Source organism: Pezoporus flaviventris, unplaced genomic scaffold, assembly GCF_033815535.1.
Source record: "Pezoporus flaviventris isolate CSIRO_AGI_PZ_B2104156 unplaced genomic scaffold, CSIRO_AGI_Pfla_v1 ptg000064l, whole genome shotgun sequence".
NCBI lineage: Eukaryota > Metazoa > Chordata > Aves > Psittaciformes > Psittacidae > Pezoporus > Pezoporus flaviventris.
In genome coordinates this window covers 1,481,955-1,499,728 of record NW_026892612.1, presented here as the reverse complement: position 1 = coordinate 1,499,728, position 17,774 = coordinate 1,481,955, and the positions used below count along the sequence as shown (strand labels likewise).

At 37.9% G+C, this 17,774-nt stretch overlaps 1 protein-coding gene across 6 annotated transcripts in view; it reads right to left on the bottom strand.

The window, feature by feature from the left end:
* Window positions 1-415: 415 nt before the first annotated feature.
* Window positions 416-17,774, bottom strand: part of TMC1 (transmembrane channel like 1) — a 133,455-nt gene continuing 116,096 nt past the window's right edge. For 4 of the 6 annotated variants that reach the window (XM_061470818.1, XM_061470816.1, XM_061470819.1 and 1 more), the window contains 10 exons: window positions 17,517-17,711; window positions 10,810-10,989; window positions 10,433-10,585; window positions 8,925-9,053; window positions 5,886-5,953; window positions 4,328-4,567; window positions 2,997-3,122; window positions 1,648-1,726; window positions 1,422-1,551; window positions 416-709 (listed from right to left, as the gene is read on the bottom strand). In XM_061470818.1, coding sequence (XP_061326802.1) covers window positions 444-709; window positions 1,422-1,551; window positions 1,648-1,726; window positions 2,997-3,122; window positions 4,328-4,567; window positions 5,886-5,953; window positions 8,925-9,053; window positions 10,433-10,585; window positions 10,810-10,989; window positions 17,517-17,711 — 1,566 coding nt within the window. In that variant the 3' untranslated portion in view covers window positions 416-443. The remainder of the gene's footprint in view (window positions 710-1,421; window positions 1,552-1,647; window positions 1,727-2,996; window positions 3,123-4,327; window positions 4,568-5,885; window positions 5,954-8,924; window positions 9,054-10,432; window positions 10,586-10,809; window positions 10,990-17,516; window positions 17,712-17,774) is intronic. The other 2 variants (XM_061470821.1, XM_061470822.1) reach the window with 1 other exon arrangement.

The window sequence follows — 17,774 nt, the reverse complement described above, 5'->3', positions numbered from 1 at the left end:
AAAAGATCCTACTTTTCTCATGTACAATCTGAAATCTTTGGGTGAGCGTATCTCACCTGCAGAAGACAAGAAATACGCAGTGTTTAAGCACTGTTTCCGAGTAAAAGATCTTAAGGACACACTTTCATACGGAAATAATCAACTGAATACAAAACGTTAATCATTCTTCTAATAAATATCTTCCAATAAATATCCTTAAGTTTAGTAACCTATTGACACAGACAACACACTTTTTCAATGCTTTCAAATGCAGGAAGACATTTGCAATATTTCCTTCTGAAGCATCCCATCCTGCAAAAAATGAAGCGCATGAAGCATGGGCATGCACATAAAGATTTACAACAAACATAGGCAGGGTTTTGCACTTGCAAGTGTGTTTGCATTTACGACTGCTCTTTTATCCTTCAGGATCCTTCAACATATCACTATGTTCTTCAGGCTCTTTATCTGTAGTTGGGAGGGCCCCTAGGCATTCCTGGCTGCACGCCTGGGAAGCGTGCATTTCCAGGTGGATAGCCTGGCATTCCATATCCCCTGGGGGCTGGTGGCCTTGTGACAGCTAGGGATGGGGGAGGAAGGTTTCCTCCTCTGCTCTGTGGGAGATAGTGGCCGTTCGGGTCAGGGCCTGGATGCTGGGATGCCTGAGAGGAGCTGGCTTCTTGTGGCTGTCCCGTCTTCACTTCATTGCCACCCTGTCCTTTTTTGTTGTCTGCAATGTGTTTGAGAACAGGATTAAAACATGAATATGCAAAACAGAAATTCCCAAAGAGGCAAATCCTGCAGTCCACCCCAGAGTGTGGTGGAAAGTCGTGGGCCTCCCCTGCCAACAGCCTGAAATCAGGGTAATGCATCTTCACGATCTTTGCATCCTATTTTCCCTCCAGTCCTTTTTTTCTGGCGGAAGAGAAACAGCCTATGAGAATCTTCAGGACAGACTGAAATCTGCCTGACCATGCTAGGCTTTCTAATGACAATTGCTACCATACTTTGTTCTCACTGACCCTTCTCCCACTGAACACGGCACAGTGGATAAATGCTATCCTGAGCAGCCCTGGATCAATGAAATACAAGAGGAAGGTGCAAGACTTGGACCCACCTGATTTGTGATGGGTAAGAGGGATCACTGACATTCAGACCAGGCTTTAACTGTTGTTTGTTAGGGTTTTTTTTTGCCAGGCTGTGATCTTGCTACTCATAGCTCTGCTACAGGATTTTTTCCTTAGGCATTGCCTGGTATGAAATAATGTTACAGTGTTTCTTAAACAAAGCAAAGAAAGCAAGATGGACTGGATCTTGAGCTAATACTTGTGATTTAATATTATGAATATCTTTCAGGAGATTATGGCAAAGGAAGTAGTCATGGCAGTGAGGAAGAATATGGCCTGGCATACATGAATTCCTGAGTTCAAAACAGTCCTTACCTTGGTTTGGGGTGGATTCATCTTGTTTGCCTCCTGTTTGCTGTGGTGGTTCTGTTTCAAATGGATTTTCATCTTGTTCATTTGATTTTTGTGCCTTTTGTTTATTTCTTCTTTTATTTTCTTCTGCTTGCTAATGATGGGGAGAGAGAAAGGGCATCTTTCAGTGATCTGAACAGCCTCTCTAATAGTTAGTAAAACAAAAAATCAGTAATTCCATAATCCTTACACTTTGCAGCTTCTTTTTAAGTTCCAAGTTTGCTTCCTTGTAGGATTTGGATGTAGCGTTGAGATAATAAATACTCAGGCTAAATTTAAAGCAAAAGAATTCCTTTTTAGGCAATGTTTTAAATATAAAGACTCTTACAACATTCCTATAACAACAACTACAGTTGTGCTAATATAAAATCAGTATCTTTTCCTCATTTGCCATGGCTAATTAGTAGTAGTATTTTGACAATAAGCAATATGCTTCCCCACGGAATGAAGAAGGCTGGGGAAAAGAAACATTAAAAAAAAAATTACCATCTTCCAATACCTACATTCAGTCTTATAGTATATAAGGAAGGTCTACCATAAAGCTATGCCTGATTATGCCTTGCATTTTTCTTCCTTTTTTTTAAGTTTTCTGTATTTATTTTTAGTATCTTTGCTTGTGATTATTCCAGAAGAGTACTCAAAAAAAAAAGTCAGTCAGAATTGACCATGTGTTTCAGAGGACAGTCTGGATTCTTTTTTCTAGTCACGGTTATAGTAAAATATGTTGTGAAGTGACCCTTGGGAAAATTTAATCTCAGGATTTCATTTTCCTTATACAAAATCCTTCTGCAATTTCTACTGTATTCTATAATCTTCTCAATATTTATTGGCAGTTCCGCAATGAAGGTTTAAATCCCAGCTCATCTCTACATAGAATTAATTTTTAGATCAGCAGTATGCTAAATAATGCTATATATGTATACAGAGTTTTAAAATGCCTTGAAAAGCAGGACTTACTGCAGCTTCTAAGAAAGGCTATTCTCGAGTCATTACTCTTTGCTAGGTACCGACTGACTTTCCAAAAATCTCTCCCTATTTCATACGGTCTCCAACACTCAGTCTCATACCCCTGCCCCAACAGCATAGAGGACATTGTTTATCAAGGAAAGATCAAGGCACTGAACAACGGACACATTGAACATTACTGAGAAATAACTCTGCTTCATGCTGAATGGTCATATTTCTATTGAACTTGTTAAGGATTTAAGATGTGCTATTCTGCCTACTGGACAAGCTGATCAAAGTCACAGAACTTCAGATCCCCTTTAGGCTTTTGCATTTTAATATCTTTTCCATTATTGTAGTAACAACAGCATTTTTGAAAAGCAGTGATAAAAGCAAAAGAAAGCCATTGAACACAAAAGAGAGATTACCCTTTGTTTTGTGTAAAGGCACGTTAATTATGATCAAATAAAAGGTTCATGAATTTTTCAAGTCCCTCACTACAGGGAAATCAGCACTGTATTTAATTAGATATTCAGGCAGTGAAGATCCAGAGTGGAAAAAAAAGCAAGCTTAGAGTTAATATTCCATACGTACACCATCAGCAATATAAAAGGTAGGACGAGTCCAGGGTTAGAGGCATAACCAAACACCTTCCCAAACCAAGAAGGGAAGTCATGCTCCAAAGTTTCTGATATGACTTCAAACATTCTAGTCTTCCCACTAGTAGACAGAAAATTTAACAACGTATCACATACAAATATGATGGCAAAGTCAATGCAGTAGTATGCATATATAAGTTAATCACACCACATCAAACCTGGGAAAGGGACAATAAACTAAATATTAACATTATCTAAAACACTCTGAAAAGAATGTTATTTAAAGTAGTATCAATGATGTTATCTTTGCTCTGATAAATGCAAACAATTTTCTGTCTTATCAGAATTTTTGGCTTTTCATGTAATTCTTCATCTTAGGTGACTGTGACTACTGCAGGTGGCTAGAAACAATCTCTCAGATATTTTGCATTGGCCAAAGTTAATGTGACAACATTTCTGTTCCTCTAGAAAGAGCACTGGGGATAGTGTAGATATCATTGTATTCACAATAGTAATGTATTATTCAAAGTTTTCATTGGAATCAGGATGTCTCTTTTACTATTCTCCTTGCCTTGCTTTCATAATACTTTGCTCAAACCAAAGACTAAAGTCTTTAAAAATTTTAATTTCCTATGTTGACTGTTGTGTACTCATTATAGTTGCATGTTATACTACCTCACAAGCAAAGGTGGTGAAAACAGCCCTGGACTTCCTGGGTAGCGTGCACAGGAGAAAATGTGGCAACATCTAAACTAGATTGAATGCAAAGCGCACATTTGCACAGGCAAGGCTGGACTAAGTTTTTAGAAGGGACTAATGAATATGAAGGTCTTGAAGACTTCAGAACTAAAATCAGCTTCCCAGTGGTAGTACAGACACATGAAATACTATGTCAGTTGGAGAGAGTCACAACAGTCAAAGGCTGCACCACTATACATTTAGCACACCGCCATAAGTTCTGGTATGCCCCTCCCATGCATATGCAGATATTTCATGAAAGCCATCAGCTTCAAGCCAGCAGACCAGAGGTGTATAATAAGAAGTTACTGCTCTCCTTCTAAAGAATAATTTCTAGTGTAATGACATTTTTTTACATTACACCTACCTAAAATAAAGATTTTCTGTTCTACATGCCAAATAAACTTTCTAGGGAATTACACAGTTTTCTAGGATTCCAGCTTCAGGAATTATCCACAATGAGAAATGTGACACAATTAAGCAGTGTGTCAGGTGCTAAAACTTATTATAGAAGCTGCATCATTTGTTTGATATGATAAGGCAGTTCATTACAACAATAACAAAAGACGGATGTAAAACACAAAACACCTGAAAGGACCACAGTCAAAAGATGGTGGAATGGAGACAATGGTGTACACAGCAGGCAGTGTGGAGAGAAAGAGGATGAAAAGCAGCATGGCCATATAAAAGTTATTGGATCTGGAAGCCTTGAAGACCCTTTCTTGGGGGACGTTGCAGCACATCACTGCCCAGCACTGAAGGTACATTGAAGTGTGGAGGCGGAACACGTTGATGGCTGGGAGACATGGAGCATAAAAAGATCCCATCCTAGAAAAAAAAGCAAATTAAAAAACAACCGCTTTGTTGTTGGACTCTCTTTTCCTAGATACACCACCCATTCACTATGTGAATGTGCTGCGTAGCCGTATGCACCATGCACTCAGAAATCAAGTTCATAAAACCATCATTGTTTTGGTTGGGTTTTGTTACTGATCTTGTCTCTTCAGTCTTCCTTTAAGAAGAACTGGAGACTTAGGGACCTAATTCTCCATATGAACTTTTAGTTTCAAAGTTGCAATGCCCTCTTTCTCTGCAAATTAAGTGATCACCTGATGAAATGTTATCCAATCCTACTTTGTCCCTTTAATTCAAGTAGCACCTCAGTTGTATTGTAAAAAAAAATTTAATAGCTTTAAAGCTAGGTATTACCAAAACAATTTTGGTTTTTCTTGTTTTTTCCTTGGTTTGTACGGTTGCAATGTTATGGCACTGAAACAGTTACAACCATTTTATTTTATCACACCTTGTTTCTTGTGCCATGCTAACTGAAGGGCAATTACTTTCATTTGTCTGGCCAAAAGATACAGAATGTAAAAGATTGGGAATCTACTTTTTCCTTAAGCATTGTCATCTTTACAGCCTCTTTCTTTGATGCATTTCTGTGTCACTTCTTTGACATACACACAAACTTTGGGCTTTACAAAAGTAAGAGCTTTGACCAAGCAGAAAGTCTGATACCGAAGTCATTTTAAAGAGGAAAAATTGAGCTGTAGAAAGGATTAACTTTGAGAAGCCAACAGTCCTTGAGGAGGATAATTCCTGAGGAAGACTGAGCATCTCGCATGACGACTATACACACAGGTATTCTTTACAACTCCTGTAAAGTCCAAAGCCAGGATGCAACATAAACCTCTTAACCTCTACAGCTAAGGACTAATACTGCAGCAGCAGCATTTTATACACATTCACATGCTTGCACAGATAAGAGTACATACATTTGTTTTAAGAGTTTTTTCCACAGGACACATGGGAAAAGAGTGGTAAGGTATTTTGAAAGGCTGAAATTCAAAGCAAAACAGTACTGTCTAGGTGCTAGCTGTAGCTAGCTGCCAGTACAAAAGTAAGATTCATCTTTGCAGCTTTTTAGTGGTTGATTTTACTGTCTCATTGCAAAATTCTGATGCGTCTGATCCAACAATCTTAGCTCAGAATTAGTTTTGAAGTGGTCCCACTAACTGCAGTATACCATAGTTTGATATATGCTACATTACACTTCCATTAAAGTCATGGGACAGGACCAGCATTTCAGAAGAAACTTTCATAGATATAGCAGTCCTTAAGATGCAACATGCTTTGCCACACCTACCAGATCATGCCTTGGTTAAAGATTAGTCCCAGGACATTTCCACTTATATCAAACTCAGAATATGATGGCTGAAAGAAATAATACAGGTGCTTTCATTAGGCTTGAACTAGGACTTTTAAGATTATTTACAGTAGATTAAACCTGTTCAGCATACTGGCATTGTGATGTAAGAACTCTTGTTGAATGTTACCAGTGGATTGTGAAACAAATTGATATGACGCAAGACCAGCAGGCAGACTTTAACACAGCTTGTGGTATTTTACTGGAAAACTTTCTGAGACTTTTTCAGAGAAGGTACTAATGGAGAATTACAAATACTTCTGAGTAACAGGTCAATTGCAAAAACAAGTATTCATATGCCACTGGAGTGATTAGTAGTGGTCAGTCTACGTGCACTCTGACACAGTACCAGCCATGAAGCTGCTGTGATTTAATTCTCATTTGAATTATAACAGTAACTTTCATATTTTAAGTTACACTGTTGAAGAATTCCTGTTAAACATTTACTGATGTTGCCAGTCATTGTCTTCCCAGTTTAAAACTGATATCTTATTTCTTACTTGAGTGTGTTTGTTTGATTCTTTTAACTCAAATCAGCTATTGAGTCTTGTTATCACTTTGTGGAAGAAAGCACACTATCATGAATTTTTGTTTCCAGGATAGACACAACAGATAATTCTTTAGTCTTGTATTTCTGAACTATCCATCTGACCCTTTCATTCTGGCTTTTCAAACATGTAACCATTTCCACATCTCTTCTTCTACCTTATTTATTAGTCTCTAATTCATGAACACTTCCATCTGCAAACAGTGAATACACTGGATTTGAACAATGACTGAAATACACACACACGTGAGTTTGTGCACACATGAACCAGAACAAAACTTTCTGGTGAGAAATTGTAGCTGTAAACTTTTGCTTTCCAACTAAATGTCTGCTTCGGGCATATTATTCATGTGGCTTTGCACTGTCTCAATTCTGATTTAATCAGCTTTCTCAGAAAGTTTTGCTACACCACAGCTGGTGACTTGCATGATCACCTCAGTAGGCGTACAAAAAGGTCATGGATAATGTGTATTTACCAGGTATTAATTACATGGATGACTGGTAGAGAGAAGGTGCATGACATACAAAACCAACTATCAACTTATGGCTGAAGCACAACAAAATTGTTCTATTAAAATCACCAAAGTCACAATTTTGAATTGTACTATGTTATACTGTTGGAGAGTCCCTACACTCCTCCTCTGTATTTTTGTGTATATGTACAGATATATATGTATATGCTTACAGCAAACTGCTATGTTTATGTTGCATCTATTTAGGAATCTACTTCTATATGAGAATAGATTAAATAGATTGGAAATTGGAAATCTGTTGACTAAGGAGAACTGTATGGAAAGAATATAATAACTGGCATGGAGAGTTGAATAGGATAATACATAATCAAATAATGTGTGACTGTTCTTCATAACATAGGGGCTACCATTAACAAATAATCTGAAATTTATTTTTTAAAGAAATAAAAAGAAGTGGTTTTCTATACAACATGTAGAATTTCTGGAATTCTTTGTCAAAGGACATTTTGGTTGTCAAAATACTTAGTTTAAACATTAATGGATAATAGGTACATCATGGCCACTAATCACAGAGATACAGGTAGATCTACTTCCCAGGGAAGATTTTAAGCTGAGATAATTTCATAAATTTAACAATTTCCAGTTTTCATTTTCACTTCTGGCTGATGTTTCATTCAGCTTACTGGACCTGAGGACCATAACAGACCAAATCATTGAAGCCACTCTTGTAAACTGCCAAATAAAAATGTCAGTAATAAATTTATTTCAACATCCCGTACAAGCAGATGTGTTGTTGACACTTTGAGAACAACAATATATCGTGGAAATAAGTATCCTCTTGTTGCTAGATAAGCATGCCACAGCTTCCTTTAAGAGTGTTGAAGCCCTTGTGTGTGGCCTGTGAGTTTCACTCTCACTGCTTGTCACCTCTATGCAGTGAGGTGTATGGATGAATGATGAGAAGGATGGGATCTGTGCAGCTTTTCATTCCAGGCTCTTAATTAAAGCTCTTTCCTTTATAGCCTCTGTTCTATTGATTGAATCATTGTATTACATACTATTAACATCCTTAATGATAAGAAAAAACAAAGAGCAAAAAATTAAGTCTGAAGTGTTAATGAAGGAGTGTATGTGTATTCATCTGAGAACTGGCACTCCCAGTTCAAGCAAAAATGTCCTGTAATTTACTGTGTGATTCTCAACATTGGAAGATTCACGTATTTCACAAAATTATCATTTCCTGAGAGGCTACTTTTAGTGAAAAAAGAAATTTGTACATGTGTAAATTAAAAATTTTGAGGAAAGGAAGACTAGAAGATGGCAGAACAGGTACTTCGGCCACTCATGCAGATGGCTTTAAATGACCTAGCTCTTTCCCATACCACTCAGTAAGTACTAACAGCTAAGAGGTGAAAAAGCAGCATCAGACTTTACAGTGTAGTTAAGTTAGCTGGCTATGTTAACCTAGCTCACTTCTCTGTAAAAGAGTGGAAGGCTCATTCCCAAGTGAAGAGCTGTACACCCACCTAAGGGACTTACTACCTTTATTTCAGGTACACTAATTCTAGCAAATACATATAAGATTTCTAGAACAAGTTCTTTCATCGTTTTCTCCACAAACACTGTGTGCTAGAAGGCCCTATCCAAAATCCTGTAGAAATCAATGAGATTTTATTCTGTGGAGCAAGGAATAAGTCTTAAAATTGGAAATGTGTGAAAAATGTGTACCCAGCATTCTTACACGATCCAATATAAAAAAAAGCAACATTTCCTAAGGTTGAAGAATAAGACAAATATTAAGGCACAGGCAAATTCTGAGAAAAACTAACACAGTATTTTGAAGGTGGTGTGTCTAGCCAGCTGCTAATTCTATAGGGTTGAAAGGAAAATGTAATTTACTATAAAAGTGTGAAATGTTAATCTGACAAAGGCATTTAATATAGCAAATCAGATACTTACAAATCCATACTCCAAGTCCCAGCACCAGCAGTAATTGAAAAACCTGACAAAAACAGCTCTCAAGAAATCGCCAATTAGAATTGTGATGTATGTTGTCATCGTGTCAGAGACAGTCAGCCGCACAAATTCCTGTTAGAGCAATATTTTGGTTTAAGCAATTAAATAATTACAATAATAATGAAATACTGGACTACATCCCAAATTTAGCTTACCCTGCTTCAACACAGAAAAGACTGCTTCTGCTCTACATTAACCAATTATGAGAAATGCTAGGAAAAAAATTGCCCCTTGTTTGCTAGAGGTATGCTTAGCTCTAATTTGTGCTCATATTATCAGATGAAACTTCCAGTGCATGATTAGACTGGGAAAGGCTTCCAGCCAAGATCGCTGCTATAACAGAAATCTGAGCTGATATAGTAAACTGCTTTTGATCTCTTTGACTGTGGGAAAATTTAATAAAAAAGGAGTGGCTTCTTTCTCAAGGAGCACAAACCTCCCAGTACACATGGAGAGGAAAGAAGAAAATCCTAATGGAAGTCTTCATTCCTCTACTTTTAGTAAATGAACTAAACCCTACTGTAACAAGCCTTACCCAGTACCCCAAAAGTCTATTACTCTCCCTGTTACGAAATTAAGTAGAAAACTAGTGCAGTGATGAGCTCTTCGTGTTCTTAGTTTATTATTCAGCATCACTGAAAAGAACAGAGGGGCTGTTTTTCCTCCCTGTCTGCTTCACGATAGTGATACAGTCAGACAGGAGGTGAAATGATGAAAGTGATGGAACAACAGAAAATGTTGTGATTCAGTGGTGAATCCATTCTTATGCACAAAACAACGAGGTATGACCAAATAGAGAAAAGGGGGATGTTACAAAATTCTTTTGAAATTACATTTTGCATTAATAAGTCAATAATTATGTATGTTCAACTGAATCAAATAAAATGACTGAGCAGGTTTACAATCAATCACTACTGTTCTTTTGCATTTTGTTACTTGGCTACATATAGAGATGCCTTCTCAAAAGTACATTGCTGTAACAGCTGTCTTACATGCATTTCCTTGTTGAGCTACTCGATTTTTTGTAGACATTTTCTATAGGTCTGTAGCAGTCACAAACAGATAGTGCCTTATCAGAGTTCTAATAAGAATTACCACATTTATTAGGGGTTTTGACAAATCCAGGTTTTAAAAATTGCTAAACAGGTTTTGCAACACAAATATGGGATAAGGAAGAAGGTAAATGAAAAGAACAGTGAAGGGGGGGGGGGGGAATGTTTTAAATGTTGTTACCTACCAGGAGAAATAATTTTCTACTAGACAGGATCCAAAGAAACTCAAATTATTTCTTTCTCTACTTTTTGCTCAGGAAAAAGTCCCACATTGTGCTTTTCTTCACATTTTTCCCACCTTAACACCGCTTACTAGCAGAAACAAAGAGGGTTTATATATCATACCTTGTAACAGACAATGACCTATTTTCAAACATGAGCTCAAAGCAGTTACATTACCTGTCCTACCATTGTTTCCCAGCATGGCCCTCTGGGGACATCTGCAGGGTCCACCTGTATTGGAGGAGCAGTAGAATTTTCTGGAATAGTACCATTGTACAGACTAGCTTCCCATATTGTCATGTTATACTTGACTATCTTTTCTTCTTCCAACTAAGTAAAGAAAGAAGGGGGGGGGGGGGGGAAATACAGCATCAGCTTGTTACCAGCTCACAACCTTTTCTACTCCAAAGCTCCCATTACTAGCTGAGGCACGAACATGATCTACAGCACAGAAAGAAAAGAACATCTTTCACTGATACATCTGTGACTGCCTGGAAATCCTCATCCTTGCCCACCTACATATTAAAATCAGCAAAAGGAAATAAATAGCTTGCCTTGAGATTGATTTCATCCATTAAGGCAATAATGAAAGTGTAGAGATTGCCAAGAAAAAGAGCAAAGATTCGTCCCAGCTGCCATCTGAGAGCTATTCGAGGGTGGTAGTTTTCCAGAGAACTGATTACATCAAATAAAGTTGGACAGAACATTCCTAAAAGTGACATAACCATGTTCACCTAAGAGGGGAAAAAAAAGAAGAAAAAAAAAAAAGAAAAGGTTTATACTGAAATGTTAGGCAAGCTCTTTTGTCATTATTGATTTGGGTGTAATATTTGCATATTTCCATTACTACCTTTTGCTTAATGAAAAACAAAATCCACCCTGGGAGTCACAAGATGTTTTCAGAAAGGAAGAAAAAGTTGGAAAGTTAGTTGTTACCTTCTGCAGATGGATACTTGAGGGTTTTTTTTTAATTTTCCATTTCACTTAAAAATAGTCAAATGTTAGTTGTTCTGACTAGAACATACGTTTCAAACAAAATTCTGCTATCAGAGAACTTAGTAAAATCTGCTTCCAGTACTGTTTCATGCTGCATCTCTACCGCATCTTCCCAATAGACTTAGATATCCCATAAAAAGCATTCTTACAGAAATACTGCACTAAATAGTATTTATCTGAGATCTCACTAAAAGTTAATTGTAGTTGTCATGAATCATGGAATCATAAAATATCTCAAGTTGGAAGGTACTCATAAGCATCAAGTCGAACTCCCTGCTCCTCTCAGGACTGCCTAAAACTAAACCATCCAACTAAGATCATCATTCAGAGGCTCCTTGAACTCTGATAGGCTTAGTGTCACAACCACTTCCCTGTGAGCTTGTTCCAGTGACCAAACACCCTCTCAGTGAAGAACGTTTTCCTAATGTCCAATATGAACTTCCTCTGGTGCAGCATCATTCCATTTCCTCATGTCCTATTGCTGGTCATCAAAGAAAGGAGATCAGCACCTATTCCTCCACTGCACACCCTTGAGGAAGTTGTAGACTGCCATGAGATGACCCCTCAGCCTTCTCTTCTCCAAGCTGAGCAAGGCAAGTGACCTCCGCCATTCTTCACCAGTCTGGTCCTCAGGACCTTTCATGATCTTGGTCCCCCTCCTCTGAACATGCTTTTAACAGTCTGATTTCCTCAAATTGAGGCGCCAGAAACTGCACACAGGGCTCGAGGTGAGGCTGCACTAGGGTGGGGCAGAGTGGGACAATCACCTCTCTCAAAAGGCTGGCTGTGGCTGGATGCACTCCAGGACACAGTTGGCCCTATTGGCTGCCAGGGCACGTTGCTGGCTCATATTCAGCTTGCCATGAAGACAAACTGCCAGGTCTCTTTCCATAAGACTGCTCTCCATCCTCTTCTTCCCCAGTGTGCATGTATCAGCAGGATTACCCCATTCCACTTGGAAGGTGCTGCATCTGCTTTTGTTAAATTTCATACAGTTGGTGATTGCCCAGCTCTCTATCTCAGACCTTATGTCCTCACTACATAAGCAAATTCAAATCAACCCTGCTTTTTTCTGCCTGATATTCTTAGAAACCTCTAATATGATTAACTCGTCTTCTTAGCAATATGGAAATAGAATAAGTTTACTGAAGGCAAAATGAGAAAAACAGATACCTAGCATTTATAGAAAGTTTGAAATACAGCATAGCTTATATATTCTACAGATGAGTGAGGCACTCTAGTAATGAAACATTCCTAAGTGTTTGCTGGAAATTATTTGAAAATTTTGGTTCTAATTCATTATATCAGCCAAAAATGAAAATAACTAAAAAGGTTTCAAAGTGCAATTATTCAATTTCAATTTGAAATAAAACTGCATTACAAAAAGGTGCCTTTGAGGGACTATAAACAACAAACAAGAAACAAAAACCAAAGCCCCAGTCTAAGTCGCAAAGGTGGCTGGAAAACACAAATATGCTTATTTGAGATGAATCATATTAAAACAATTAAGTAAAAAGAACTTACTTAGTCACAGAAAAAAAAACAAGTAATTGTTCACAGAAGTCTGTCTCTGAAATGAGCATTTCTCAGCCATGCTGGAATTCATTTTGCTAGAATTAATACTATACATGTTTCCTACTACCAGAGAGATAGGACTGCTATTGCTTTTCAGAAATAATATGGCAGCAGAAAGACACTATCCCAACAAATAAATGCACTCACAATTATCATAGAATCATAGAATCATAGTTAGGGTTGGAAAAGACCTTAAGATCATCTAGTTCCAACACCCCTGCCACAGCCAGGGACACCTCACACTAAACCATGTCACCCAAGGCTCTGTCCAATCTGCCCTTGAACACCACCAGGGATGGAGCATTCACAACCTCCCTGGGCAACCCATTCCAGTGCCTCACCACACTCACAGTAAAGAACTTCTTCCTTCTTATATCCAATCTAAACTTCCCCTGTTTAAGTTTTAACCCGTTACCCCTTGTCCTATCACTACAGTCCGTAATGAAGAGTCCCTCCCCATCATCCTTATAGGTCCCCTTCAGATACTGGAAGGCTGCTATGAGGTCTCCACGCAGCCTTCTCTTCTCCAGGCTGAACAGCCCCAACTTCCTCAGCCTGTCTTCATACAGGAGGTGCTTCAGTCCCCTGATCATCCTCGTGGCCCTCCTCTGGACTTGTTCCAACAGTTCCATGTCCTTTTTATGTTGAGGACACCAGAACTGCACACAATACTCCACAAGAGCAGATTAGAGGGGCAGGATCACCTCCTTTGACCTCCTGGTCACGTTCCTTTTGATGCAGCCCAGGATATGATTGGCTTTCAGGGCTGCAAGCGCACACTGAATCTGGCTCATGTTCATTTTCTCATTGACCAACACCCCCAAGTCCTTCTTTACACCAGACTTTACACCAGATATGGCCCAAGATGGCAAAGCTGCAGGAGTCAGCTATAGCCAACACAACTAATTGTGTATTCCTAAAATTATTGTAACAGGCTGCACATCCTATTTTCAATACAAAAATTCTGTTCTGATGAAATACTTCAGACAAATGTAAGTTTTGACATTTGTAGCACTGGTACCCACCACCTACCATTCTTTCCCTTTGGCCTTTTCTGAAGCTGGCTTCTACCGAATTTATTTGATGTTCCTTAATTCTCATACTAGAAGACATAATAAATATGCATTTTGGAAGAAGATATGTGTTCTTTGGGCACTTCTAAATGCAGTACCTGCTAACCTTATTGAAAGCTTTCTTTCTGCTGTGTGGGAGAGGCAGGACAGAAATCACTGCTTTTCTTCCTCTTAAACATTCAATATTTTCTATATTTTTATTATGTTTTGCCTTTTTTATCACTTATCTGAAACATACATATTTTCTCATTTGCTTTCTATCTGCACTTTTACACGCCTTGATTATTCATGTTACCCATCTCAAGAGCATTTCTCATTCTGGAGAAAAGACATCATGAAGATGAGAGGTGAAATGAGGCCCAGAAACTTACAAAGCTGAAAAGTGAGAAATTATTGCAACCAAAAATGCAAAAATTTTACTTAGACATGTAGCACATCAAGTCTTCAAAATCCAAAGCTATAATGGTTTTGGTATACCAAAAAAACTTAAACATTTCTCATGTAGTTTCATAGATATTTGGCTTCTGAGAGGGATTTTGCTGAACAAAAAATCATCCACTGAATTATCCATTCAATTTTATCCACTTTAATCCAGTTTGATTTTACAAAGGAGCTGATTTAAATTCTGGACTTCTTGTCCTCTTGAAGCTCAGGTGCCGGAGCAGATTTTCTTTCCCTGTTTTTATCAGTGCCAGTTTCACTGCTCTGTGTGACTTTAAAAAAAGTGGATTTGGAATTTAAAAATGTGACTGGGGCAGCACGCTATCATGCTAGAATTACGGTTGATAGTCAATGTTGTCTTTTATTCACTATCAGCTGAGGGGATCTCAGAAGCTGTCTCTGCCTTAATATGAGAAGTTTCTGTAAGAAAGGAACCACAACCAAGGGGCACACTAATTATTAAAACTCTGGTCCAAAACACAGGGTTTTATCCCTCTGTGACATTAAATACTCCAGAAACCCAAGCCCCTGTGTTACACTCTGAAAGGTAGAAAATTACTGCTTACAGAAGATTTTCTGGCTACTTTGAACCTACTAAGAAATCCTGTGGCTTCAATAGCATGTAAATATCAGCCCCCGAGCACATTAAACTGTGTCAACACAACATAAAATATTGAACACTGACTGCTAGTTGATTAAATGATAAGTTCATTAAGAGTAAATAGTCTATCTAAAGCTAACAATAATTGCAGTAGTTATAGATTTGTCTAGCTCCAGCTGCAGAAAGCACTAATAAGGACTTACTTTTCTAGTAAACAGTTTCATTTTTAAAAAAAGAAAACTAGAAATTATATTTCATAGTAATAGAATTTGCTTGATGATTTCTAGAACTAAACAGAGCATTACCAACATGGCTTAATAACCTCAATATAAATGTACTCCATATCCATAACTGGGAACGTGTAAAGTAAATAGCAGGATATTTTTCGGCAAAAGATCTCTGGGGTTGTTTCAGCTAGCAAGATCTGAAATATTAAAAATTATTAAAAAAAGTCTTTCTCCTCATGAGTTTTTTCTGGGTTTAAGTAGGTTTGTTTTTAAACAGTACAGGAATAAATTTGAGAAAACGGGGTACCTCATTAACAGAGAGATGCTCATTTTATCTTCTACCTCTGCAAACTGTCTTCTATCAAATGAGAAAAGTCAAATTTATTTTTAGTAATTTTGATCCAATTTCAGAACTCTTTACCAAGGGAATCATGGCACTATTCTCCATTTTACAGCCATGGGGAAATTGTCACATGATGCAGAATCATCTTTCACCCATGACTAACCACCAAGGCAAATCCATGCATGAAAAGCAATGCAAGGACTGATGTAATCCCTTATCAGTCCCACTCTGTCTGTTTCCTCTATTTTTCTGCATTTCATGACACATTAGACAATTATATCTGAACTGTGATCTGACAGAATTAGGTAATACAAATGTGGAAAGGGAGTTTAAAAATTTGCAACATTATGACAAGGTAGTCAGAGAGGAAAAGGTGTTACCCACAAAGTGACCAGTGGCAATTTATTAGGCTGTGAATCTCAGGAATAGATGATAAAAGATGTGTTTACCTGACACCATAATTATATGTAAACATTGTTTTAATCCTTTAATACATCCAGTGTGATGAAAAGAAATCTATTGCAAAAAGAGCTATTTTTATGAAGAATGCTGTTTTTACATACTATTGCTTGAAGTGTAAGAGCTGCGCTTCTGTTTGTGCTAAGTAGTAGTACATTAAGTATTTATGGGGTATTTTTCTCATCAAAGTCTCAATTCGTTTGTTAATGATACAAACAAAGAGAGTCTAGAAAAGTCTTTAAATGGTTGTTAAATATAAGCCATATATTTATGTAATTAAATACTGATATCCAAGCAAGGGCAGTATCTTATGCCTCGCAAACACATCCATTTTCTGCCAGTAAGAAAAATTCCTTAGCCAAATAGTGGCAATGTTGCAGTATCTACCGTCCTGTAGAGACACATCTGCTCCACATCTTAGTTTTGTGATACAGGGTCTCCTTAACAGTACTTTTTTGTAAAGCAAAGTAAAACAATGAATGTAAACATGCATACCCCTAACTACTTTCCAGATTGCAGCATAATATAACAGCTTTCAGTAGGACAGTTCTTGTTCCTACAAATCTGTTACTACACCTTTCAACTGAAAGCTGAATTCTTCCTGAACTGTCTCCATCTGCTAGTCTGTTATCACAGTTAGAGCTAATGTAGCTTTAATTCAAGCAGTTCTGTACACAACTTTTCCATCAGATCAAAATGTAACAACTTTTATAAAATAACCCGATCTCAACAGCCCCCTTTTTGTGGATTCCAGAGGTGGGTTAATGGAGTTTTTATGTTACTGTCTCAGTAAGGTTTTGGTGTTGAAAATTCAGAATTGACTTTCCTCAGTCCATTGTCACCCATCCCAGCAGCTTTTGAGGCTAGCATCTTTTTTGCCTCACCTTAAATCAGACATCTACTTTACATTTCAGCTCAGAAGAGGAGCTTGAAGTAACAAACAACTAGTTTTAGAATGTGCAGAGCAGTGTCTGCTAAGAAAGTAAACCCTTCCTAGGTTTTCATATAGCAGCACTGACTTTGGGTGTTTACTGCACACTGTTACAGCAAACAGAATCACTATCACTATACACCTCTATCAGGCAAGGCTTCGTCTGCGCTAGAAGAAGAGAAGCATAAAAAAATGATATTGGACTTTTGGACTGGGCATCTGGAACAGCAACACACGACTTTCATCCTATTGCTATCCACAAGGCCCCAAATAACTTTGGATATGCCTACACACCGGTGCTTGGGCCACTCTCAGGAGGAAAGCAACAACAAACATCTTATGAGTCCATACAGTGGCTGGAAAACAATCTTAAGAGCACAGAGGAGGAAAGGTAAATGCCTCAAATGGAAACTAAATACAAAGGGGCATTTGAAAGAATGAACCAAGGAATAATCATCTTAATGAAGTTGGAAGCAGAGAGACAAGGACAATTCTTTTGTTAGAATTTACCACCCACACTCAGAGTATTTAAATTCTCAGGAAAAAGAGGCAACATGCAGAGCAGAGGAACACAGTTTCAAACCACATCTATTTTAAAAATGTGCTAGCACGAACTTCATTTCTTTCCCACCACCCGTAGTTCTCCAGACCTTCCAGGGCAAATTTCTGGGATCTTCTGACAACAAAAAAGATGAGGTAGCCACTCCCAGCAAGTGTGCACAGGGCTAAGAAGTTAGCAAGAACCCTCAGGAATCGAGTCAAGTGAATATTTTCCTCTTTTCGGCTCTCCTGCTCCTCCACAATAGCTTCCTGCACTTGTGAGAAAGAAAATATTATGAGTACTTTAATGGTTAAGACCCCACATTGTTTCCC